At 44.4% G+C, this 22,095-nt stretch overlaps 1 protein-coding gene across 3 annotated transcripts; it reads right to left on the bottom strand.

Annotated features, from left to right (window-relative positions):
- Window positions 1-214: 214 nt before the first annotated feature.
- Window positions 215-19,297, bottom strand: Letmd1 (LETM1 domain containing 1). Of its 3 annotated transcripts, XM_045153509.1 has the most exons (10): window positions 19,167-19,297; window positions 18,377-18,528; window positions 17,619-17,734; window positions 13,773-13,855; window positions 8,742-8,928; window positions 8,516-8,617; window positions 8,278-8,430; window positions 2,977-3,073; window positions 2,403-2,477; window positions 215-1,563 (listed from the first exon to the last, which is right to left on the bottom strand). In XM_045153509.1, the coding sequence occupies exons 1-10, from the start codon at window positions 19,286-19,288 to the stop codon at window positions 1,493-1,495; spliced, it is 1,158 nt and encodes a 385-aa protein (XP_045009444.1). In that variant the 5' UTR covers window positions 19,289-19,297; the 3' UTR covers window positions 215-1,492. The 3 variants fall into 3 exon arrangements, with proteins under 3 accessions (XP_045009444.1, XP_004649886.2, XP_045009445.1); XM_004649829.2 differs by lacking the exon at window positions 2,403-2,477; XM_045153510.1 differs by lacking the exons at window positions 2,403-2,477; window positions 8,742-8,928; window positions 17,619-17,734.
- Window positions 19,298-22,095: the final 2,798 nt, after the last annotated feature.

Here is a 22,095-nt window from a genome sequence, read left to right as displayed (position 1 = left end):
CCCTTGCTGTGTCTACTCCTGTGTTTCTCTGTTCCTACCTTTACTACCCTGAGATGTCCAGTGGAAGACCAATTTCAAAGCGGTCCTCAGAGCTTCCATCCCATCAGAAAGTTCCATTCCAATCAATTTAATCCCCATTGGTTTAGGCTATGTCAGTCTCATGAGAGCAACCTTGGGAAAGTGATTAGTGTGTGCATAAGTAATTTCCATCAACTGGTTTCAGGCAACTTTTACTTGGGTTCGAAAACAGTGCTTCATGCGTTTACAATAAGTTATTACAGAACTAAAGGTCACAGATGTGCACAGCAAAACCAAACCCAACTTACTATCTCAATGCAGATCTGGTCTTCCAGGGATGAGCAGCAAATAGTACCTGATGTGTTTTGGCCCGTGGCCCAAAGAAGGTAGCCACTACTGGTTACAGGTGGACTGCCACAACACACAGCACAGTGGAGGCATCAAAGGACTGAAAAATGCATCCAGGCTGTGCGGCCGCCTGGGAACGAGACGATGGAGAAGCACAGGGACGACCACACAGCACTTCTGTGTTACCTCTTCATTTAGAATGTTCTGTAATATTTTAAAAGTGCTCAAAGAATTTTAAACAGAAAGGGAGTGGTTAGTTTCACACCACTAAAGAGGGCAAAAAAAAAAAAAAAAATCTGTGGCCATATCAGAAAGGATTTGTGGTGCACTCAGGAGCAGGCAAAAAGAGTGCCATGAGTTTGAGGCCAGCCTGGGCTATGTAGTGAGTTCCAGGCCAGCCTGGGCTCTAGTAACCTGTCTAGTTGCCCTGTCTCAAATAGGGCAAATTTTTAAAGAATGGGAAGGAGCACATGTATAGACAGAAATGCTCTCGTCTAAGCAGTACCATTCTTGCCAGCCAGAAATGCTTCAGTGAGAAAAGGGAGAGGGGTGGAGGCTATACACAGACCTCAGCGGTAGAGCACCTGTCTAGCACGCAAGGCCCAAGGGTCAGTACTTAGTCCTGGGGGGAAATAAAACTCATAGCTGTAAAGAATAAGGCAGTGGTGCCAGTGTGGCACACAGCTATAATCCCAGCACTCAGGAACTTGAGCCAGGAGGATCCCTTGAGCTCAGGATGTAGAGGCCAAACTGGGCAACACAGACCCTGTCTCAGAAAAAAATAACTATGGCAGCTGATGCATTTGAGCCCAAATGATCCCATCTGGGCAGAGACTGATGTTATGGGGCCTAAACAACGCATCATAGTAAAAGTCCAGTACAGAGGTGGGCCAGTTCCAGCTTAGTATGTGGTGAGATGGGGCCCCACTAGAAAGAGGGCTGGTTTTAGTTCAAGCTGAGAGGAATGTCTGCAAGAACAGTTCTCTTGTGGGTAGTGTGCTGTGAAGCTCGTGGCACCTCCTCCTCCCTCCCACGCACCTGGAGGTGCGCACAGCTGACAAGTGTTGCTTGGTCCCACGTGGCTGCACTGTGCAGCTGCAGGACAGTGCCTCCTCTCCAGGTTCACTCAGCGCCTTGCCTCAAGGTAGTTGGCAGAAAGCAGGACCACGTTGTGCAGCAAGAGGGACAGCTCAGCTTCTGAAAACACCATCAATGTTAGTGGTTTGGCAAGGAAACCATTTGCCTTCTAACTGCCTTGACAAACAGCTGAACACTGGAGGTAGGAGGAAGTCAGGGATGGGAAGCATGGCATCAAAGGCCACTGTCTTCAGAGCTCCTTCATCCCAGCCCTGCACGCATGCGTTTCTTTGCACTCGCCCTTCAATCACATAGCTCAGCCTCTAGTTCTTTGATTTGGTTTTCTTTTGTTTTTTTTTTTCTTTTCAAGGTTGGGTCTCACTCTAGCCCAGCCTGACCTGGAACTCACTCTGTAGTGCCAGCCTGTTCTCAAACTCACAGCAATCCTCCTACCTCTGCCTTCCAAGTGCTGGGATTACAGGTGTGTGCCACCATACCCGGCCATCCTCTATTTCTTGATTCTCACATAATGAGAGTCACCTTTGGATTCTCATGATAGAAGTTGATCCTGTAGGGATATTTCTTGGCTTCAAGGTTAGTAGGCCTACTTATGTCCAAAGGCCCAGACAACATCAATTCCTAGCCAGAGGTTCCAAACTGATCGACAGAGCAAATATCCACCTTCAAACATTTTGTTTAGCCAATGGAGCATATTCTAAGTTTAATGCCCTCAGACCAGTGCTTCTCCGCTGGAACAGTTGTGCCCCTCGTATTTCTTCAATCTCAGGAACATCTGGTTGTCATACTGGGGAGAAGGGGGTATCTCGTAGGTAGAGGCAGATATATTGCTAAGGATCTTTTGTGGGGGAGGGGATTCTGAGGTCTTGCTCTAACCCAGACTGACATGGAATTCACTATGTGGTCTCAGAGTGACCTTCAACTCAAAGAGATCCTCCTACCTCTCTTTCCAAGTGCTGGGATTAAAGGCATGCGCCACCACGCCCGGCATCCCTTGGTCTTAACACGGTCTATAACTAAGCAAAAAGTAGGCATATAAGTTTGTGACCGTTCAATTACACGTATATGCTAAAGTTTTCAGGGTACTCAATTAGTAATTTCAGAATGTACAAAAATGAGTCAGATGTGCTAGTGCATGCCTATCTGTAATTCCAACATTCAGGAGGTAAATGCAGGAGGATTGCCATAAGTTCAAAGCCAGCATGGTCACATCACATTCCAAGACAGCCAAAGCTACACAGTAAGACTTTGTCTCAGTGAAAACGATTTGTTTAAAAAGTGACTTGGGGGTTGGAGAAATGGCTCAGTGGTTAAGGCATTTGCCTGCAAAGCCAAAGGACCCAGGTTCAATCCCTGGTATCCACATAAAGTCAGTTGTACAAGGTAGCACATGCATTTGGAATTCATATGCAGTGGGTAGAGGTCCTAGAATGCCCATTCATATTCTCTCTTAAACTAATAAAAAAAAAAAATTTAATGACTTGGGTTTCAGAGGCACAAACAAATTTGTCTTACCTTTGAGGCTGCAAGAAATCTGCAGCCATTCTTCCAGCCAAGTTCGACACCTGTCTTCAGCAATATGGGTAGAATTCAGGCCACGCAGATAACAAGCCTGTGCCAGTCAGAAGTGAAATATACTCAATGATCATACTTGGTAAACCATGGAAATGGAAATCCACAAATAATCCAAAATCACTTTTACATAAATTACAACACCATCCCCATAAGAAACCTTTTACTATAAGCTGGGTATGGCCAGCCTGGAACTACAGAGTGAGATCGGGTCAAGCTGGGCTATAGTGAGACCCTACCTCAAAAAAAGGAAAAAAAGAAAATTTAAAAAAAACACCCTTCCACTTACATTGATGGCTTCAGGAATTTGTTACAATAATGCAAAACTGACTAACACAACTGAATAACACGAAATAGTAGGCTTGAAATACAGTGTCTCACAGAGTATGTTGCACGCCTTTAATCACTGTGAGTTTCAGGCCAGGCAGAGACTACATAGTGAATTCCAGGTCAGCCTGGGCAGAAATGAGAACCTACCTCGAAAACAAAACAAAAAAATTATAGATAGATAGATAGATATTCCTACTTTTAGTTTTGCTGTTTATTTTGAGAGAGGGGAAGAGAGAGAGTGGGTGTACCAGGGCCTTTAGCTGCTGCCAATGAACTCCAGAAGCACATGCCACTTGTGCATCTGCCTTACGTGGGTTCTGGGGAATTGAACCTGGATCCTTAGGCTTCACAGGCAAGCACCTTAGCCGCTAAGCCACCTCTCTAACCCTATTTTTCTTTTTACTTATTTATTTATTTATTTATTTTATATATATATATATATATATATATATATATACACATACATATATATATATATATATATATATATATGTATATATATATATATTTTTTTTTTTTTTGGAGGTAGGGTCTCACTCTAGCTCAGGATGACCTGGAATTCACTCTAGTTTCAAGGCAGCCTTGAACTCATAGTGATCCTCCTACCTCTGCCTTCCAAGCTCAGGGATTAAAGACATGTGCCACCATACCCAGCTTTATTTTTTTTTGGGGGGGTATGTGTTTGTGTTTTTTGGTTTGTTTGTTTTGGTTTTGTTTTTTCAAGGTAGTGTCTCACTCTGGTTCAAGCTGACCTGGAATTAACTATGTAGTCTGAGGATGGCCTCCAACTCATGGTGATCCACCTATTTCTGCCTCCCAAGTGCTGGGAATTAAAGGCATGCAACACCACAGCCAGATTTTTTGGTTCTCCTTTTTATTTATTTTATTTTATATTTTTTAAATATATTTTTATATTTTATTATATTATATTTTTATATTTTTTTATATTTTATTTATTTGAGAGAGAGAGAAACAGAGAAGCAGACAGAGAGTGAATGAGCACACCAGGGCTTCCAGCCGCTGCAGAGGAACTCCAGACATGTGCCATATTGTACATCTAGCACATGGTGGCACATGCATCTGGAGTTTGTTTGTAGTGGCTTTTTTTTTTTTTTTTTTTTTTGGTGTTTCGAGGTAGTGTCTCACTCTAGTTCAGGCTGACCTGGAATTTATTATGTAGTCTCAGGGTGGCCTCGAACTCACAGAGATCCTCCTACCTCTGCTTCCCGAGTGCTGGGATTAAAGGTGTGCACCACCACATCCGGCACTTAAAACAAATATTTAAAAAATACATTTTATGGGGGCTGGAGAGATGGCTTAGCAGTTAAGGTGTTTGTCTGCAAAACCTAAGGACCCAGGTTCTATTCCCCAGTACCCATGTAAGCCAAATGCACAAGGGGGTGTATGCATCTAGAGTTTGTTTGCACTGGCTGGAGGCTATGATGCACCCATTTTCTTCCTCTCTCTCTAATAAATAAATAAAGCTATTTTAAAAATATTTTATGGACTGGAGAGATGGCTTAGGGGTTAAGGCACAGGCCGGTGAAGACTAAAAACCCAGGTTCGATTCTCCAGGTCCCACATAAGCCAGATGCACATGGTGACCCATGCATCTGGAGTTCGTTTGCAGTGGCTGGAGACCCTGGCGTGCCCATTCTCTCTCTGCCCCCCCCCACTGTATTTAATAGATAAAATAAAAATAAAGCTTTAAAAAATTATTTTTGAGCCAGGCATGCTGGCGCACTCCTTTAATACCAGCACTAAGGAAGCAGAGGTAGGAGGATCACTGTGTTTGAGGCCACCCTGAGTCTACATAGTGAAATCCAGGTAAGCCTGAGCTTACCTCGAAAACCCCCCCAAAAAAACCATATATATATATATGTTTTATTTGAGAGAGGGAGAAAGAGGCAGACACAGGGAGAGAGAGAGAGAATGAATGGGTGTGCTAGGACCTCCAACCACTGCAAACGAATTCCAGATGCATACACCACCCTGTGAATCTGGCTTATGTGGATCCTGAGGAATAGAATCTGGGTCCTTAGGCTTTGAAGTCAAGTGCCTTAACCACTAAGCAATCTCTCCAGCCCCCAAATAAAACATCGTTTAAAAATAATTATTAAATTGCCAGGCGTTGTGGCACATGCCTTTAATCCCAGCATTTGGGAAGCAGAGGTAGGATTACCTTGAGTTTGAGGCCACCCTGAGGCTACATAGTGAATTTCATTTCAGGTCAGACTGAGTTAGAGTGGGCCCTACCTTGAAAAAGTAACAACAAAATAATAAAATTAAATTAAATTAAAGTTTAAGAAAATCAAAAACAAAATTGAAGTACCTAATAATCCTAAGGGCTCATTTCACTACCTTAGAGATACTTGCTCAACCATGCTTTTTTGCTGCTCTATTCATAATAGCTAGGAAATGAAACCAGCCTAGATGTCCCTCAACTGATGAGTGGATAATGAAAATGTGGCACATTTAAACAATGGAGTTCTAGTCAGCAGTGAAGAAAAATGAAGTCATGAAATTTTCAGGAAAATGGATGGATCTGGAAAGGATTATACTTAGGTAACTCAGGCCCAGAAAGCCAAACATCACATGTTCTCTCTCATACGAGGATCCTAGCTACAAATGATTAGACTTCTGTGTGAGTAGAAATAAAACTCAATAGCAGAAGGCAGTAAACTAGAAAGGAGATATAAAAGGAATAGAAAGGGAGGGAGGGATGACTTAACAGGATGGTATTGTATATATGTAAGTAGAAGAACAGATTAATTGGGGTGAAAAGGCCTAAGCGAGGTCAGGGGAAGAGATTGAATAAAGGAAAGGTGGAGGGAAGGCTAATCAAAATCTAAGAGGATATAAATAAGTCATATGGAAATCTACCTTTCTTGGACAAATGGAACACTCAGAAGCCACAGATTGTTACTAGAAACTTTTAGTGCCATGGATGGGATACCTTCCAGTGAGCTGTTGGCCAGGGAAGTCCCTGATACTCACAAAACTAACATTGCAGACCATTTGCCAAGGTTCTTGTTTCCAACCAGGAATAGATGGTAAGACCCTATTGCTGAAGATTCCTCATACTTAGGCTGCAAGGTCACTGAGAAATCCTGCTGGAGGGCTGCAGAAATGGCTTAGCCGTTAAGGTGCATGCCTACGAAGCCTAAGGACCCAGGTTCGATTCCCCAGGTCCCACGTAAGCCAGATGCACATTATAGCGCCTGTGTCTGGAGTTCCTTTACAGTGGCTGGAAGCCCTGGTACGCCCATCCTCTCTCTGTCTCCCTCTCTCTTTCTCTGTCTCTAACAAATTAAAAAGAAAGAAAGAAAGAAGGAAGGAAGGAAGGGAGGAAGGAAAGAAATCCTGCTGCAGCTGAGCTGGAAACCTCCTCCATGTAGATCAGCTAACAGAAAGCTGGAAAAAGCTATACTGCATGCAGTTCAATGGGAGAGAGAGAAATCACCAGTGAAGATACCCAGCAGTGGACAATACAAGCCTTAAATTTGGCCAGGCAGGCTAAATGAGCCAATGGGTGCAATAGTAGCATGTCTGTTATGGCAAAACCAACTGCCCTCTAATTGCACTGGAGGCCCACTCCATGGGAAGGAATATATCCCTGATACTGAAAAACTACAACAGGGGTAGTCATGAGCCCTAAGGGTATAATGTCGTATAATGTTGGTTGGTGTTTGGCTAAATCTATACACTATGCTCACCAAACTGCCCAGTAAGCACTTCTCTTAATGTTCATACCCATATATTAATGCTACTCTCACTTTTGGTACAGAACCTTCTCTTTTCAGATGGCAGTGACATTGGGATGTCTCAAAAGGCACCATTGTTCTGAGAAGTGGCAGAGGAGAGCTCAGCACTGAAATATCTCTATCACATCTTCCAAGGCTCAGGGTCTATTGTGGAACAGGTGGCGGAAAGAATGTAAGAGCCAAAGGAAGGGTAGGACTCCTTACAATGTGCTCCTCCAGACACAAAATGGCCTGGATATCCATGACCTCACAGTGCCTGACATTACCTACACAAGACCATCATAATAGGAGCAAAAGAGCATGACATCAAAATAAAAGAGAGACTGTTAAGCCATCTCTCTAGCTTGAGTTGGCTTTTTTTTTAATTTTTATTTTTTTTATAAAAGAAAGACTGATTAAGAGCGGGAAGGGATAATGATGGAGAATGGAGTTTCAAAGGGGAAAGTGGGGGGAGGGAGGGAATTAACACAAGACCATCATAATAGGAGCAAAAGATCATGACATCAAAATAAAAGAGAGACTGATTGAGAGCGGGAAGGGATAATGATGGAGAGTGGAGTTTCAAAGGGGAAAGTGGGGGGAGAGAGGGAATTAACATGGGTTATTGTCTACAGTTATGAAAGTTGTCAATAAAAAATTAATAATAATTTTTTAAAAAATGAAGTGCCTAAAGACTCCATCCAGCTAGAGACCTGGGCTAAAACAGACCCAGTCTTAAAAAAAAAAAAGAAGAAGAAGAAGAGAAGCCAAATGCAGTGACACATGCCTGTAATCTCAGTATTTGAGAGGTAGAGGCAGGAGGTTCAGCAGTTCAAAGTCATTCTTGGCTACATGGAAAATTTGAGGTTAGCCTGGAAAACCTGAAACCATGTCCAAAAAAAAAAAACAAACAAAGAGCTGAGGGGTGGGACTGGAGAGCTATCTCAGTGGTTAAGGTGCTTGCCTTCAAAGCCTAAGGACCTGAGTTCAAATCCCTGCTATCCATGTAAAGCCAAATGCAAAAGTGGCGCATACATCTGGAGTTCATTTGTAGTAGCTGGAAATGCTGGTGTGCCCATTCTTTCCCTCTCTCCTTAGAAATAAATAAAAGTGTTGGGGTATATGCTCTCAGCCCACTCTGGCATCTCTTGACATTGTAATAAACTCTTACCGACTTCACTTCTTGAGCATTTAGCTGGCCAATCCCCAACTTTGCCAGAGCCCTATCCAGCTGGGAGATCACAGTGGTGTGTGTCTTCAAACGCCATCTCAGTAAGGGAGGAGGCAGGTAAGGTGTGAGAAGCATGGCCCGGCTCAAAGCTTTCTGTGACAGAGCAGGACAGGAGAAAACCAACTTGTAATACTTTAAACAAAGACTAGAAATAAAGTGAGCCTCCCAAAGAACTCACCATTTGCATAGCCTGAAGGTGATTAATGCCAAGAGGGTGACCAGAGAAGCACTGTCTGACAGCCAGGATATCAGGTACTGCTGGGCGGGTACCATTCTGCAGCTTGGGAGAGGTAAGAGGTTGATACAGGTTAGGAGATCCTGACTAGCCCCTCTCACTATAGTTGGAGTGCACACTGAACCTAACAAGATTCCGAGTTGGGAGCCAGAGTTAACCGGAGGAATACCTTGGCACACAGGTCTGTCAGGTGCCTCCGAAGCCCTGCATCAGATATAAGAGGGATGACCTTTTCTAAGGAACCAATGATTTCCGGGTGGGACTTCTTCCGGAGAGCATGATAGATGTCTAAGAAATCAGTCTGTTGTTTGGGGGTCCAGAAATGCTTGACAAGTAGTTGCCTGGGAAACAGATACCTAAAAGGAAAAAGAATCACAAAGGTAATTTTCTGAAAGTGACATCTTTCAAAAACCAGCATCTAGCAGACATGTAGACTGTGACAAAGGGGCAGGGACACTGTTTCTCTTCAATGAGTCTCAGTCTGAGGTTTAAAGTTACACTGAATAGCTGGGCGTGGTGGTGCACATGGCAGCTCACACTGGTACTTGGGAGGCAGAGGTAGGAAAATCACCATGAGTTCAAGGCCACTCTGAGACTACATAGTGAATTCCAAGTCAGCCTGGACTATAGTGAAAACCTACCACCAAAAAAAAAAAAAAAAAAACGGGCATGGTGGCGCACACCTTTAATCCCAGCATTCAGGAGGCAGAGGTAGGAGGATCGCCATGAGTTCAAGGCCACCCTGAGATTACATAGTGAATTCCAGGTCAGCCTGGGCTAGAGTGAGACCCTACCTCAAAAAACCAAAAAAAAAAAAAAAAAAAAAAAGTAAAAGTAAAAATAAAAATAAGGGCTGAAGAGATGGCTTAGCGGTTAAGCGCTTGCCTATGAAGCCTAAGGATCCCAGTTTGAGGCTCGATTCCCCAGGTCCCACGTTAGCCAGATGCACATGAGGGCGCAAGCGTCTGGAGTTCATTTGCAGTGGCTGGAGGCCCTGGTGGGCCCATTCTCTCTCTCTTCTCTCCCTATCTGCCTCTTTCTCTGTCTGTCACTATCAAATAAATAAAAATAAATAAATAAATAAATAAAAATAAAGTTACACTGAAGTGTGACATGAAAGGACAGAGCTGGACACTACATGGAATGGTGACGACCTACTTGAAGGACAGACAGTCCCTTCATGTGCACAGCACTGTAAAGGCAGTAGATCAGTAGATCTGACTTTTTTTTTTTTTTTTTTTAAGGTAGGGTCTCACTTTAGCTCACGCTGACCTGGAATTTACCATGTAGTCTCAGGGTGGCCTCGGACTCACGGCAATAGTCCTCCTACCTCTGTCTCCCAAGTGCTGCAAAAGGCATGTGCCACCATACCCAGCTAGATCTGACTTTTAAATTTAGTTATCTACATGCATGTTAATGTTATAGTAAACATGACTACAAATTCCCTGGATGGATTTAGCCAACAGAATAGAGCAGAAGTGAATCTATGACCTCCAACACAAAGCTGCCAAAAGTTATGCAGACAGCTATTTCCCAGAACACACATTGTTGGCTCCCCAAATGTGATGTAAAGCTGCCATGTTGAAGAGCCCACATGTAGGCACTCAGGTTGGTCGTCCAATTTTCCAAACATCCACCCCAAGGCATGAGATATGAATGACTGCAGACCCTTGAAACCAGTCTACTCAACAGCCAAATATCACTGAAAATTGCCAATACCACACAGATGAGAAAAATCAATCTATCTATTTTGGCTCTGCCCCTCTTGACCCACAAAAATAAAACCCTGAGCATACATAGTGAATTCCAGGTCAGCGTGAGCTAGAGTGAGACCCTACTTTGAAATCCCCCCCAAAAAAATAAATTAAAAAAAAAGAAAAAAAATCATGAAGCCAGTAGTGGTTTACAAAGCTCCGAGGCTGTTCATTATAGAGCAACAGACAGTTGAAATAACCCACAAGGTAACAGAAGTGTCATCTTTGGATATGATGTAACAAAGTTACGATATAAGAATATGAAATGCATTGTTTCCGATTTGTTGTTGTTTGAGGTAGGGTTTCACTCTAGTCCAGGCTGACTTGGAAGTCACTACGTAGTCTCAGGGTGGCTTTGAACTCACAGTGATTCTCCTACCTTTGCCTCCTGAGTGCTGGGATTATAGGCGTGTGCCACAATGCCTAGCAACTGTTTCTGATTTTTTGTTTGTTTGTTTGTTTGTTTGTTTTTCAAGGTAGGGTCTCACTCTATAGCTCAGGCTAACCTGGAATTCACTATGTAGTCTCAGGAGGGCCTTGAACTCACAGTGATTCTCCTACCTCTGCCTCCCAAGTGCTGGGATTAAAGGCATGTGCCACCACGCCCAGCTTCTGTTTCTGATTTTTTTTTTTCTTTCAATATAGGGTCTCACTCTGGCCCAGGCTGACCTGGAATTAACTGTGTAGTCTCAGGTTGGTCTCGAACTCACGGCAACCCTCCTACCTCTACCTCTGCCTCCCGAGTGCTGGGATTAAAGGTGTGCGCCACCATGCCCATCTGTTTCTGATTTTTTTTAAGGTTTAGAGATACTTTGTTAGCTTCAGAGAAGGAAAAAAGAGGAAGTACCAAGAGCTCCTGCCATGAGAGAGGAGAGAGGGAGTAAAGGCCGTGATTTGTTTTTGGCGGCAGGGTCTCATTCTACTCCAGGCTGACCTGGAGCTCAACGCAATCCTCCCACCTCAGCATCTGAGCACTGGAATTACAGGCGTGAGTCACCACGCCTGGCTTTATTGTTCTGAAGAAAAAAAATTAGAACTGTCCCAAAAGTTTATGTCTCTCAGGGAGATACTATGCTGAGATAATGGAAAAAATCATAATCTGAACTCACATCACCCAGGGCAGCTGGGACACCACCCTATCATGTGATATGTGAGTACCCAAGATGTTCCTGGGGGATTGTTATGAACCTGGGGATAAGAATGGAGGAAGATGTGGATTTTTGTTGTTTTTGTTTTTATGCAGTCTCACTCTATTCCAGGCTGACCTCCAACTCATGGCGATCCTCCTTTCTCAGCCTCCTGAGTGCTGGAATTAAGGCATGTGCCATACCATCAGACACACACCAGAAATCTGGTTTTTGTTTTCTCTTTTGGTTTTTCAAGGCAGGGTCTCCTTCGACCCCAGTCTGAGCTGGAATTTGCCATGTAGTCTCAGGATGGCATCGAATTCACAGTGATCCTTCTATCTCTGCCTCCTGAGTTCTGAGATTGGAGGCAATTGCCACCATACTCCAGATAAAAAATAAATAAAAAACTAAAACATAAATTTCACTCATAAAAATATTTTATTTATTTTTAATTTACTTTTATTTTTTTCTAATTTATTTTTATTTGTTTATTAGAGACAGAGAGAGGGACAGAAAGAGAGTCAGCACAGGCACACCAGGGCTTCTAGACACTGCAAATGAACTCCAGATGCATCGCCACCATGTGCCATCTGGCTTCTTGGCACCTGGAGAATTGAACCTGAGTTCTTAGGCTTTGCAGGCAAGTGTCTTAACCACTAAGCCAACTCTCTAGCCATTTATTTTTTTTAATATATTTAATTAATTTATTTATTTGAGGGACACAGAGAGAGAGAGAGAATGGATGTGCCAGGGCCTCCAGCCACTACAAATGAACTCCAGACATATGCATCTACTTGTGCATCTGGCTTATATGGGTCCTGAAGAATGGGACCAGGGTCCTTTGGCTTTGCAGAAAAAATGCCTTAACCACTAAGCCATCTTCTCAAGCCCACACAAAAGAAAAAAAATATATATAATATATATGCATATGTATGTGTGTGTGTGTGTGTGTGTGTGTGTGTATACACACACACATACATACATACACACATACATACATACACACACATACATACATACATACATTTGGTATGTATATATATATAATATTTAAATACATATACATATATATTTTGGGGTATTTTTTTTTTGAGGTAGAGTTTTGCTCTAGCCTAGGCTGACCTGGAATTCATTATGTAGTCTCAGGGTGGCCTCAGACTCATGGCGATCCTCCTACCTCTGCCTCCCGAGTGCTGGGATTAAAGGTGTGCACCACCAACAGCACTCAGGGAGGCAGTGGTAAGAGGATCACTGTGAGTTTAAAGCTAGGCTGGGACTACAGATTAAATTCCAGGTCAGCCTGGACTAGAATGAGAGCCTACCTCAAAAAACAAAAATAAGCAGGGCTGGAGATGGCTTAGTGGTTAAGGCGTTTGCCTGCAAAGCCGAAGGATCCTGGTTCGATTCTCCAGGACCCACATAAGCCAGATGCACAAGGGGGCACATGCATCTGGAGTTTGTTTGCAGTGGCTGGAGGCCCTGGCATACCCATTCTCTCCCCCCCCGCACCTCTTTCTCTCTCTAAAATAGATAAATTAAAAAAAGTATTTAAAAAAGTCTATATGAGGCCGGGCGTGGTGGCGCACACCTTTAATCCCAGCACTCGGGAGGCAGAGGTAGGTGGACTGCCGTTAGTTCGAGGCCACCCTGAGACTCCATAGTGAATTCCAGGTCAGCCTGGGCTAGAGTGAGACCCTACCTCAAAAAAAAAAAAAAGTCTATATGAGCTGGGTGAGGTGGCACACACCTTTAATCCCAGCACTCAGGAGGCAGAGGTAGGAGGATCGCCATGAGTCTGAGGCCACCCTGAGACTACAGGGTGAATTCCAGGTCAGCCTGAGCTAAAGCAAGAGCAAAAAAGTAGTCTATATAGTGTAGTGTCAAGGGCAGGGGTAGGGCAATGGCTCAGCAGGTAAGAGCACTTACCACACAAGCACAAGGGCCTGGTTCACCCTGAGTTCAGTTCCCCAGCATCTATGTAGACAGCTAAGCCTGGTGGGCATGTACACCTGTAACCTCAGCCATGGGCGGGGGTGGGGGGGGTGCAGAGCCGGGAGAATGATGGGCTTACTGGCCAGCCAGTCTAGCGGAAAACAGTAGCACCCGGGGCAGTGAGACTGTGACTCAATGAAACGTGACTGAGTGAGAAAAGGACCACTGACATTCTTGTCTAGCCCTGCACCTGTGTGTGGGGGGCACACGCTGGCATCCACCACATACAAACCATACTACATACACACCATCCCACATACACACATACATGCAAAAACAATAACTATACAGTTTCAATGTGCCAGAGAGATGCAAGTGTGTACTCACATCAGCAAGAAGACCAAGTAGTTGGCAAAGGGTGGAATGGAAATGATACCTACGAAAAGGCACTTGGTGACGTCTCGACGGAACTAAACAGAAATAAACACAGATGCAGTTTCAACCCAAGAAAGTTCTTAGTAACATGAACAATCCCTCATCCCATTGTACAGTAAGCAGAATACAGCCCACAAGAAGGACCATGTTTATTTCTGTCAACTTCTAGGTGACAACTTTTAAGTGACAGGTTGCTTGAAGGTATAGCTGTTGATTTGCTAACTTGTTTTGAGGCACTTTACAACAGGCTGACTTGGACTCACAGTGGTCCTCCTATTTTACCTTCCCAAGTGCTGGGATTAAAAGCATGAGCCATGGGCTGGAGAAATGGCTTAATGGTTAAGGTGCTTGCCTGCAAAGCCTAAGGACCCAGGCTCAATTCTCCCAGTTCCCACGTAAACCAGATGCACATGGTGGTGCATGCATCTGTAGTTCATTTGCAGTGGCTGGAGGCCCTGGCGTGCCCATTCTCTCTCCCCCCTCCCCCGTCTCTAATAAATAAATAAAGTGTGAGCCACCGTGCCATGCCAGTGGCTAATTTGTTGTGTTTTCTAAAAATTTATTTATTTATTTGAGAGCAACAGACACAGAGAGAAAGAGGGAGAGAGAGAATGGGCACGCCAGGGCTTCCAGCCACTGCAAACGAACTCCAGACGCGTGCGCCCCCTTGTGCATCTGGCTAACGTGGGTCCTGGGGAACTGAGCCTCGAACCGAGGTCCTTAGGCTTCACAGGCAAGCGCTTAACTGCTAAGCCATCTCTGCAGCCCTGTTATGTTTTCTATCCCGAGTATCTGCTCCAGGGCCTGACTTTATATTGGATATCTGTGAATTCTGCCTGAATGTCTCCTAGATTTTTTTTTTTTTTTTACTGTTTGAAAAATCATTAAGCCAGGGCTGAAGAGATGGTTTAGTGGTTAAGGCCTTTTGCCTGCAAAGCCAAAGAATCCCGATTCAATTCTCTAGGGCCCACATAAGCCAGATACAAAAGGGGGTGCATGTGTCCGGAGTTCATTTGTAGTGGCTGGAGGCCCTGGTGCACCCATTCTCTCTTTCTCTTTCTTTCAAATAAATAAATAAATATTTTTTTTAAATTAGTAAGCCACCTGGGTGTGATGGTACATGCCTTTAATCCTAGCACTCAGGAGTCTGAGGTAGGAGGATCACCATGAGTTTGAGGCCACCCTGAGAGACTATATGGTGAATTCCATGTCAGCCTGAGCTAGAGTGAAACCCTACCTTGAAAAAAAATAAAATCAGTAAGTCTTTTATTTGCTTCCATCCTTTAATCATTAACAGAAAGCTGGAGAAAGCAAAAGTGTTTTCTTTTAAAAAAAATTTTTAAGGTTGGAGAAATGGTTTAGTGATTAAGGTGTTTGCCTGCAAAGCCAAAGGACCCAGGTTTGATTCCCCAGGATCCTCGTAAGCCAGATGCACAAGGTGGTAAATTCATTTGCAGTAGCTGAAGGACCTGACACATCCATTCTATTTGCCTCTTTATCTCTCAAATAAAATTAAGTCAATAATGTTTTTTTAAAATCTACATTTTTTTTTTAAATATTTTTTGTTCATTATTTATTTATTTATTTAAGAGTGACAGACACAGGGAGAAAGACAGATAGAGGGAGAGAGAGAGGATGGGCGCACCAGGGCTTCCAGCCTCTGCAAACGAACTCCAGACGCGTGCGCCCCCTTGTGCATCTGGCTAACGTGGGACCTGGGGAACCGAGCCTCGAACCGGGGTCCTTAGGCTTCACAGGCAAGCGCTTAACCGCTAAGCCATCTCTCCAGCCCTAAAATCTACATTTTTTAAAAATATTTATTTATTTATTTGAGAGAGACAGACACAGAGAGAAAGACAGATAGAGGGAGAGATAGAGAATGGGCGCGCCAGGGCTTCCAGCCTCTGCAAACGAACTCCAGACGCGTGCGCCCCCTTGTGCATCTGGCTAACGTGGGACCTGGGGAACCGAGCCTCGAACCGGGGTCCGTAGGCTTCACAGGCAAGCGCTTAACCGCTAAGCCATCTCTCCAGCCCTACATTTTTTATTTATTTAGCTGCAAGCAGAGAGAGAGAGACTGAGAGAGAGAGAGAATGAGAGAGAAACAATGGGCACACCAAGGACTCTAAGCCACTGCAAACAAACCTCCGATGCATGCACCACCATGTGCATCTGGCTTACTTGGGACCTGGAAAATCAAACCTGAGTTCTTAGGCTTCACAGGCATGCACCTTAACTGCTAAGCCATCTCTCCATCCCTAAATTTTACTTATGATAAAGATACATAGAGAGAATGGGTGTGCCAGGGCCTGTAGCCACTGCAAACGAACTGCAGACACAGTGCCACCTTGTGCATTGGCTTACATGAGTCCTGAGAAATCAAACCTAGTTCCTTAGGCTTTGCAGGCAAGCACCCTAACCAATGAGCAATCTCTCCGGCCCTATTCCTAGATTCTTAACCTCAGCTTCAAAACTGGCTACCAAGTCACTGACAAATACTACTTTCCTGATTCTCTAAAGTTCCTTGAAGATTTTCATATGTTCAAAAACAAACTGGTGGGCAAGGGAGATATCTCAGTGGTTACATGTGCTTGCTTGCAAAGCTTGCCAGACCTGACTCAGTTCTCCAGTAATCACATAAAACCAGGTGCACCAAGTGATGCATATGTCCAGAGTTCACCTGCAGCAGCAGGAGGCGCTGTCACATCCATACTGTTCATATTCATTCTCTCTCTCTCGAATAAATATTTTTAAAAATTGGGGGTGTGGAGATATGGCTCAGCAGTTAAAGGGACACACTAGCCAAGCCTGACTGCCCAAGTTCAATTCCCCAATACCAATGTAAAGCCAGATGCATGGAGTGGCTCAGGCATCTGGAGTGCCTCTGCAACAGTGGGAAATCCGGGCACACCCATGCTCTCTCTCTTGAAAATAAATAAATAAATATGTGTATATAACATATACATATGTATATATATGTATATGCATATATATACATATGTATATATGTTTATTTAGGGGGCTGGAGAGATGGCTCAGCAGTTAAGGCACTTGCCTGCAAAGCCAAAGGATCCAGATTCAGTTCCCCAGGGCCCATATAAGCCAGATGCACAAGGTGGTACATGCAGCTTGAGTTCATTTGCAGTGGCTGGAGGCCCTAGTGCACCCATTCTCTCTTTTCTTCTCCCTCTCCCAGTCTCTCTCTTCCAAATAAATAAATAAAAGTAAAATATATATTTTTTAAAAATTGGACTTTCATGCTTACACATCTTATTCAGAAGGTACCAGAAACTGTATGGTTCTCTGCTACATAGGGCTACAAGGTTAGATAACTCTGACAAATATCTGGAAACCCTTATTTAGGTCTTTTTTTTTTCGAGGTAAGGTCTCACTCTAGGCCAGACTGACATGGAATTCATTCTGTATTCTCAGGGCGGCCTTGAACTCATGGTGATCCTCCTATCTCTGCCTCCCGGGTGCTGGGATTAAAGACATGCACCACCACGTCTGGCATTAGGTCTTTTTTTGAGGCAGGGTCTCACGCTAGCTCAGGCTGACGTGGAACTACTCTGTAGTTCCAGGCTGGCATTGACGTCACAGCGATCCTCCTATCTCTGCCTCCTGAGTGCTGGGACTGAAGGCGTGCGCCACCACAACTGGTGCTTTGATCTCATGGCAGAGAGGGAAGAGCTCGATCAGTGGTAAGTAAGCAAGAGAGGAAAGAGAAGTGTTTGGGCTCTTGGTTAATGGCGATTACCTCACCGTGAACCTCTGGGTACTTGGCCCTCCGGCCCATACCTGTCTCAAATGCTCCATCTCCCGGTAAGAAAGCTGATGAAACTTTATGTTGTGCTTCCACATATTTGTCCTTATTCTTCTAGCCTTTTTGCCATCCGCCCATAACAGCTTTATTCCTACCTCATTAAAGGAGGACAGAATTGATGTTATCCCAGATTGAATCATATCATACCTTCCTATACACACTCGCCCTCTCCAACACTATTCCCTATAAAAGCAATAAGCTAGGTAACTTGAAACTTCTGAGACCAAGTACACCACCACTCTTCCAGCTAAATCAGGCTTCTGTGATCTGTTGTGGAATGGTCTTCCTCGTTGGATCCATTACTCATTCCTTTTTTAAAACTCCAGCTCTGTGACATCAGGAAGTCTTGTTTAATGAACCCTATGTATTCCCCCAGCCAGAAATTAACATTGCTCCTTTCTGGAACGCTGTTTTTGTTTTTTTTTTTTCAAGATAGAGTTCCACTCCAGCCCAAACTAGCCTAGAAATCACTATGTAGTCTCAGCCTTGCCTAAAACTCACAGCCTCTTACCTCTGCCTCCTTGTGTGTCAGAAGTTGTCTATCATAACATCTTTCTAGAAGCACCTTTAAGCGGCAATTAATAATAGCTTAATGTTCAAACATGTATGCAAGAGAAAACATCCCAACTCACACCCCCTACAACAGAGCCTAAAAAGGGATCTTACTTGTTTTAACTCTCTGACATTGCCCAAGGGTTGATTCCAAGATTTCTGATTGGGTCTTTGTTTTTACCTTTCATGAAAGTTGTGTACAGGACATAGAAGCGGGGGAAATGGCGACTCAAGAACTCATGGTACTTCCCACTAATCGCTTTTGTCTTGGTCACCACATAGGAAATCAAGCTCTTCACGTCTGCCTTTGGAGAAAGGTGAAGCTTTGAAGACCTACAAGGAAGATCAAAGAGACCATCTGGGAACTAATCCTAGAAAAGGAGTCCCAAATGTACAACACAAGTAAACGTCTGAAATCCACAGGTGACTTGGAACTAGAGGAGATAATGAGGCTGACAGGGGCAGGTCAGGCATTTAAAAAAACGAGGAAGTGAGGCTGGAGAGATGGCTTTGCGGCTAAAGCACATGCCTGAGAAGCCTAAGTAACCATGTTCGATTCTCCAGGTCCCACGTAAGCCAGATGCACATGGCGGTGCATTCATCTGAAGCTCATATGCAGTAGCTAGAGGCCCTGACGCGCCCATTCTCTCTTCTTTGTCTCAAATAAATAAATAACAAAAAAACAACCACCACCAAGTGGTAGGAGGCGTGTGCAGCCTGTGGGAGCAGCAGGACCCAAGCTAAGAAGCTAAGGCCGAAAGCGTTGGAAAGCAAGGCTGAGAGATGAGCTCAGACAACACGGAGCACCGGGGGTCGGTGGGTGGGGCACCAGCACCCCAGCCGCGGTCCTGCGTGGAAGAACACAGCTGCCGGGCGCCCAGGCGTGGGCCCCTGAGAACCTAGGCATGCCAGGCTGAGCCACGGGAAGGGCTTCCACGGCCGCAGTGCGCTCCCTTCTCCAGGTCCCTCACCGAAGGGCTCCCCAAGCAGGGCCAAAGCGACCAAGCTGCACCCTCCGGGTGACAAGAGTTCCAGGGGCGACGGCCGCGCCCCACAGGGCAGCCCGAGCCCAGCACACCCTGGACAGCGCCATCTTCGCCAGCCAGGGAGGAGGGAGTCTCCGGGTGAAAGTGCGCCGGCGCAGGACGCATGCGCCTCTCCCGAGCGCTGATTGGACTCCGCACGAGCCGGGGGAGGGGAGGGCGCCAAGCCCCAGGGAGCCACGAGGGCCCGGATTGGATGCGGCGGCGCTTCCGGATGCAAGGAGGCCGGATACGAGCTCTCCCCGGGGGAGCGAGGGCTTCTGCCGGAGGAATGGCTTGTGACTGCCCAGGACGCCGTCTCCTTGAGCGGCCTAGTGCCCTCCGCGGTCCCCTGGGGTCTCCCCAGCGCTGCCCTTGACCTCGGCCCGCACCCAGGCCGTTCCTGGCCTTGACAGGTACCGGATGTCGGTTTGGCGGGGTCCCCCGCGCCCTCTGGTGGTGGCGGCTTGATACGGCGGGAGCTGTCCACTTTCAAGCCGGTCTAGTGGCTTAGGGGTTGGAAACCTACAGAATGCCTCCCTTCCCATCCTTCCCATCCCCCTCTCCCTCTCTCCCTCCCTGTTTCCCCTTCTTTCTTTCTTTCTTTCTTTCTTTTTTTAAAGCGGTTAAGGCGTTTGCCTGCAAAGTCCAAAGAACCTGGGTTCGACTCTCCAGGACCCACATGAGCCAGATGCACAAGGGGGCGCATGCATCTGGTGTTCCTTAGCAGTCGGCTCTATTTATTTATTTGAGAGAGAGAGAGATAGGGAGGTCCAGCCGCTGCAAAGGAAGACTCCAGACTCATGCGCCACCTTGTGCCTTGGCTTACATGGGTCCTGGGGAGTCCAACCTGGGTCCTTTACTTTTGCAGACAAGCGCCATTAACCTCTAAGCCATCCCTCCTGCCCTGTTTTTGTTTTTCAAGGTAGGGTTTCCAGCCCAGGCTGACCTGGAATTTACTATGTACTCTCAGGGTGGCCTTGAACTTATGATAATCCTCCTACCTCTGACTCCTGAGTCTTCTTCCTTTCTTAAGGATTTTCTTTATGTATATTTTGCCTCAGTGGGGCACAGAGTATCCTGCTCTCAACTTTGATCATATTAGAGGAAACCTAGCCCCCAGACATGGACTCCACTCTTACTCTTGTAACTAGCTGTGCTTATTTTCGTAGTATTAACAGAATTATAGGTAGTTGGGCTGGAGAAATGGCTTAGCGATTATGGCACTTGCCTGCAAGGCCAAAGGACACAGGTTCAATTCCCCAGTACATATGTCAGCCAGATACACAAGGTGACGCATGCAACTGGAGTTCGTTTGCAGTGGCTGGAGGCCCTGGCATGCCCATTCTCTCTTTCTCTCTGCCAGCCTATTCCTCTCTCTCTCTAATAAATAAATAAAAATAAAATATTTTTTTTGTTTGCTTGTTTTTTCGAGGTAGGGTCTTACTTTAGCTCAGGGTGGCCTCGAACTCATGGCAATCCTCCTATCTCTGCCTCCTGAGTGCTGGGATTAAAGGTGTGCGCCACCACACCAGGCTAAATAAAATATTTTTAAAATATGAGTTATTAATGAGGAAATCAAGAAGGAAGTAAAAAAATTCATAGAGTCAAATGACAATGAGAACACAACATACCAAAACCTTTGGGACACAATGAAGGCAGTCCTAAGAGGGAAATTTGTAGTTTTAAGTGCCTATATTTAAGAAATTAGGTCTCAAGTAACCAACTTAATGCTTCACCCTAAAGCCTTGGAAAAAGAAGAACAAGGCAAACTGAAAATCAGTAGACATGAAGATTAGGGCAGAAATTAATGAAATAGAAACAAAAATATCCAAAGAATCAATGAGACAAAGAGTTGGTTCTTGGAAAAAATAAAACAAGATTGATAAACCCTTAGCAGATCTGACCAAAAGAGAGAGAGAGAAGAGATACAAGTTAATAAAATTAGAGATGAAAAAGGCACCATCACAACAGATACCAGAGAAATTCAAAAAGTTGTAGGGACACACTTAAGGATATATACTCCACTAAGTTTGAAAATCTGAAAGAAATGGACCATTTTCTTGATTTATATGATCTACCTAAATTAAATCAAGATAAGATTAACCACTTAAATAGACTATAACAAATAAGGAGATTCAAGCAGTTATCAAAAACTAAAAAAGTCCAGGTCCAGATGGATTCACTGGTGAATTTTACCAGCCCTAACACTAATGCTTCTTAAGCTTTTCCATAAAATAGAAAAAGAAGGAATCCTACCAAACTCCTACGAAGCCAGCATCATCCTGATACCAAAACTAGAAAAAGATAGAATAAAAAAAGAAAATTACAGACCAATCTCTATCATGAACATTGATGCAAAAATTCTCAACAAAATATTGGCAAACAGAATACAAGAATATATCAGAAAGATCATTCACCCCAACCAAGTAGACTTTATCCCAGAGATGTAGGGATTGTTCAATATAAGCAAACTGATAAATGTAATACATTATATAAATGGTCAGAAGGACAAAAATCACATGATCATCTCATTAGATGCAGAAAAAGCATTTGACAAAATTCAAAATCCCTTCATGATAAAAGTCCTACAGAGATTGGGCATAAAAGGAACATATCTCAGCATAATAAAGGCTATTTATGACAAGGCTACAGCCAATATATTACTAAATGGGGAAAAGCTGGAAGCTTTTCCACTAAAATCAGGAACAAGACAAGGGTGTCCACTGTCCCCGCTTTTATTTAATATAGTACTGGAAGTCTTAGCCATAGCAATAAGGTAAGAGACACATAAAAGGGATACAGATTGGAAAGGAAGAGATCAAATTATTATTTGCAGATAACATGATTCTATACATAAAGTACCTTAAAGGCTCTA

The sequence above is a fragment of the Jaculus jaculus genome, chromosome 6 (assembly GCF_020740685.1).
Source record: "Jaculus jaculus isolate mJacJac1 chromosome 6, mJacJac1.mat.Y.cur, whole genome shotgun sequence".
Classification (NCBI taxonomy): domain Eukaryota; kingdom Metazoa; phylum Chordata; class Mammalia; order Rodentia; family Dipodidae; genus Jaculus; species Jaculus jaculus.
This window is presented reverse-complemented; position numbering and strand designations above follow the sequence as displayed.

What these genes read in the sequence shown, in the direction of transcription:
- Letmd1 (XM_045153509.1), bottom strand. Translation starts at nt 19,288, where the DNA reads ATGGCGCTGTCCAGGGTGTGCTGGGCTCGGGCTGCCCTGTGGGGCGCG. An exon ending in TGACAGACCTGTGTGCCAAG is followed by an intron (nt 8,618 to 8,741) that starts GTATTCCTCCGG and finishes ACCTCTCCCAAG; the next exon opens with CTGCAGAATGGTACCCGCCC. An exon ending in GATTTCTTGCAGCCTCAAAG is followed by an intron (nt 2,478 to 2,976) that starts GTAAGACAAATT and finishes CTTTTTGCTTAG; the next exon opens with TTATAGACCGTGTTAAGACC.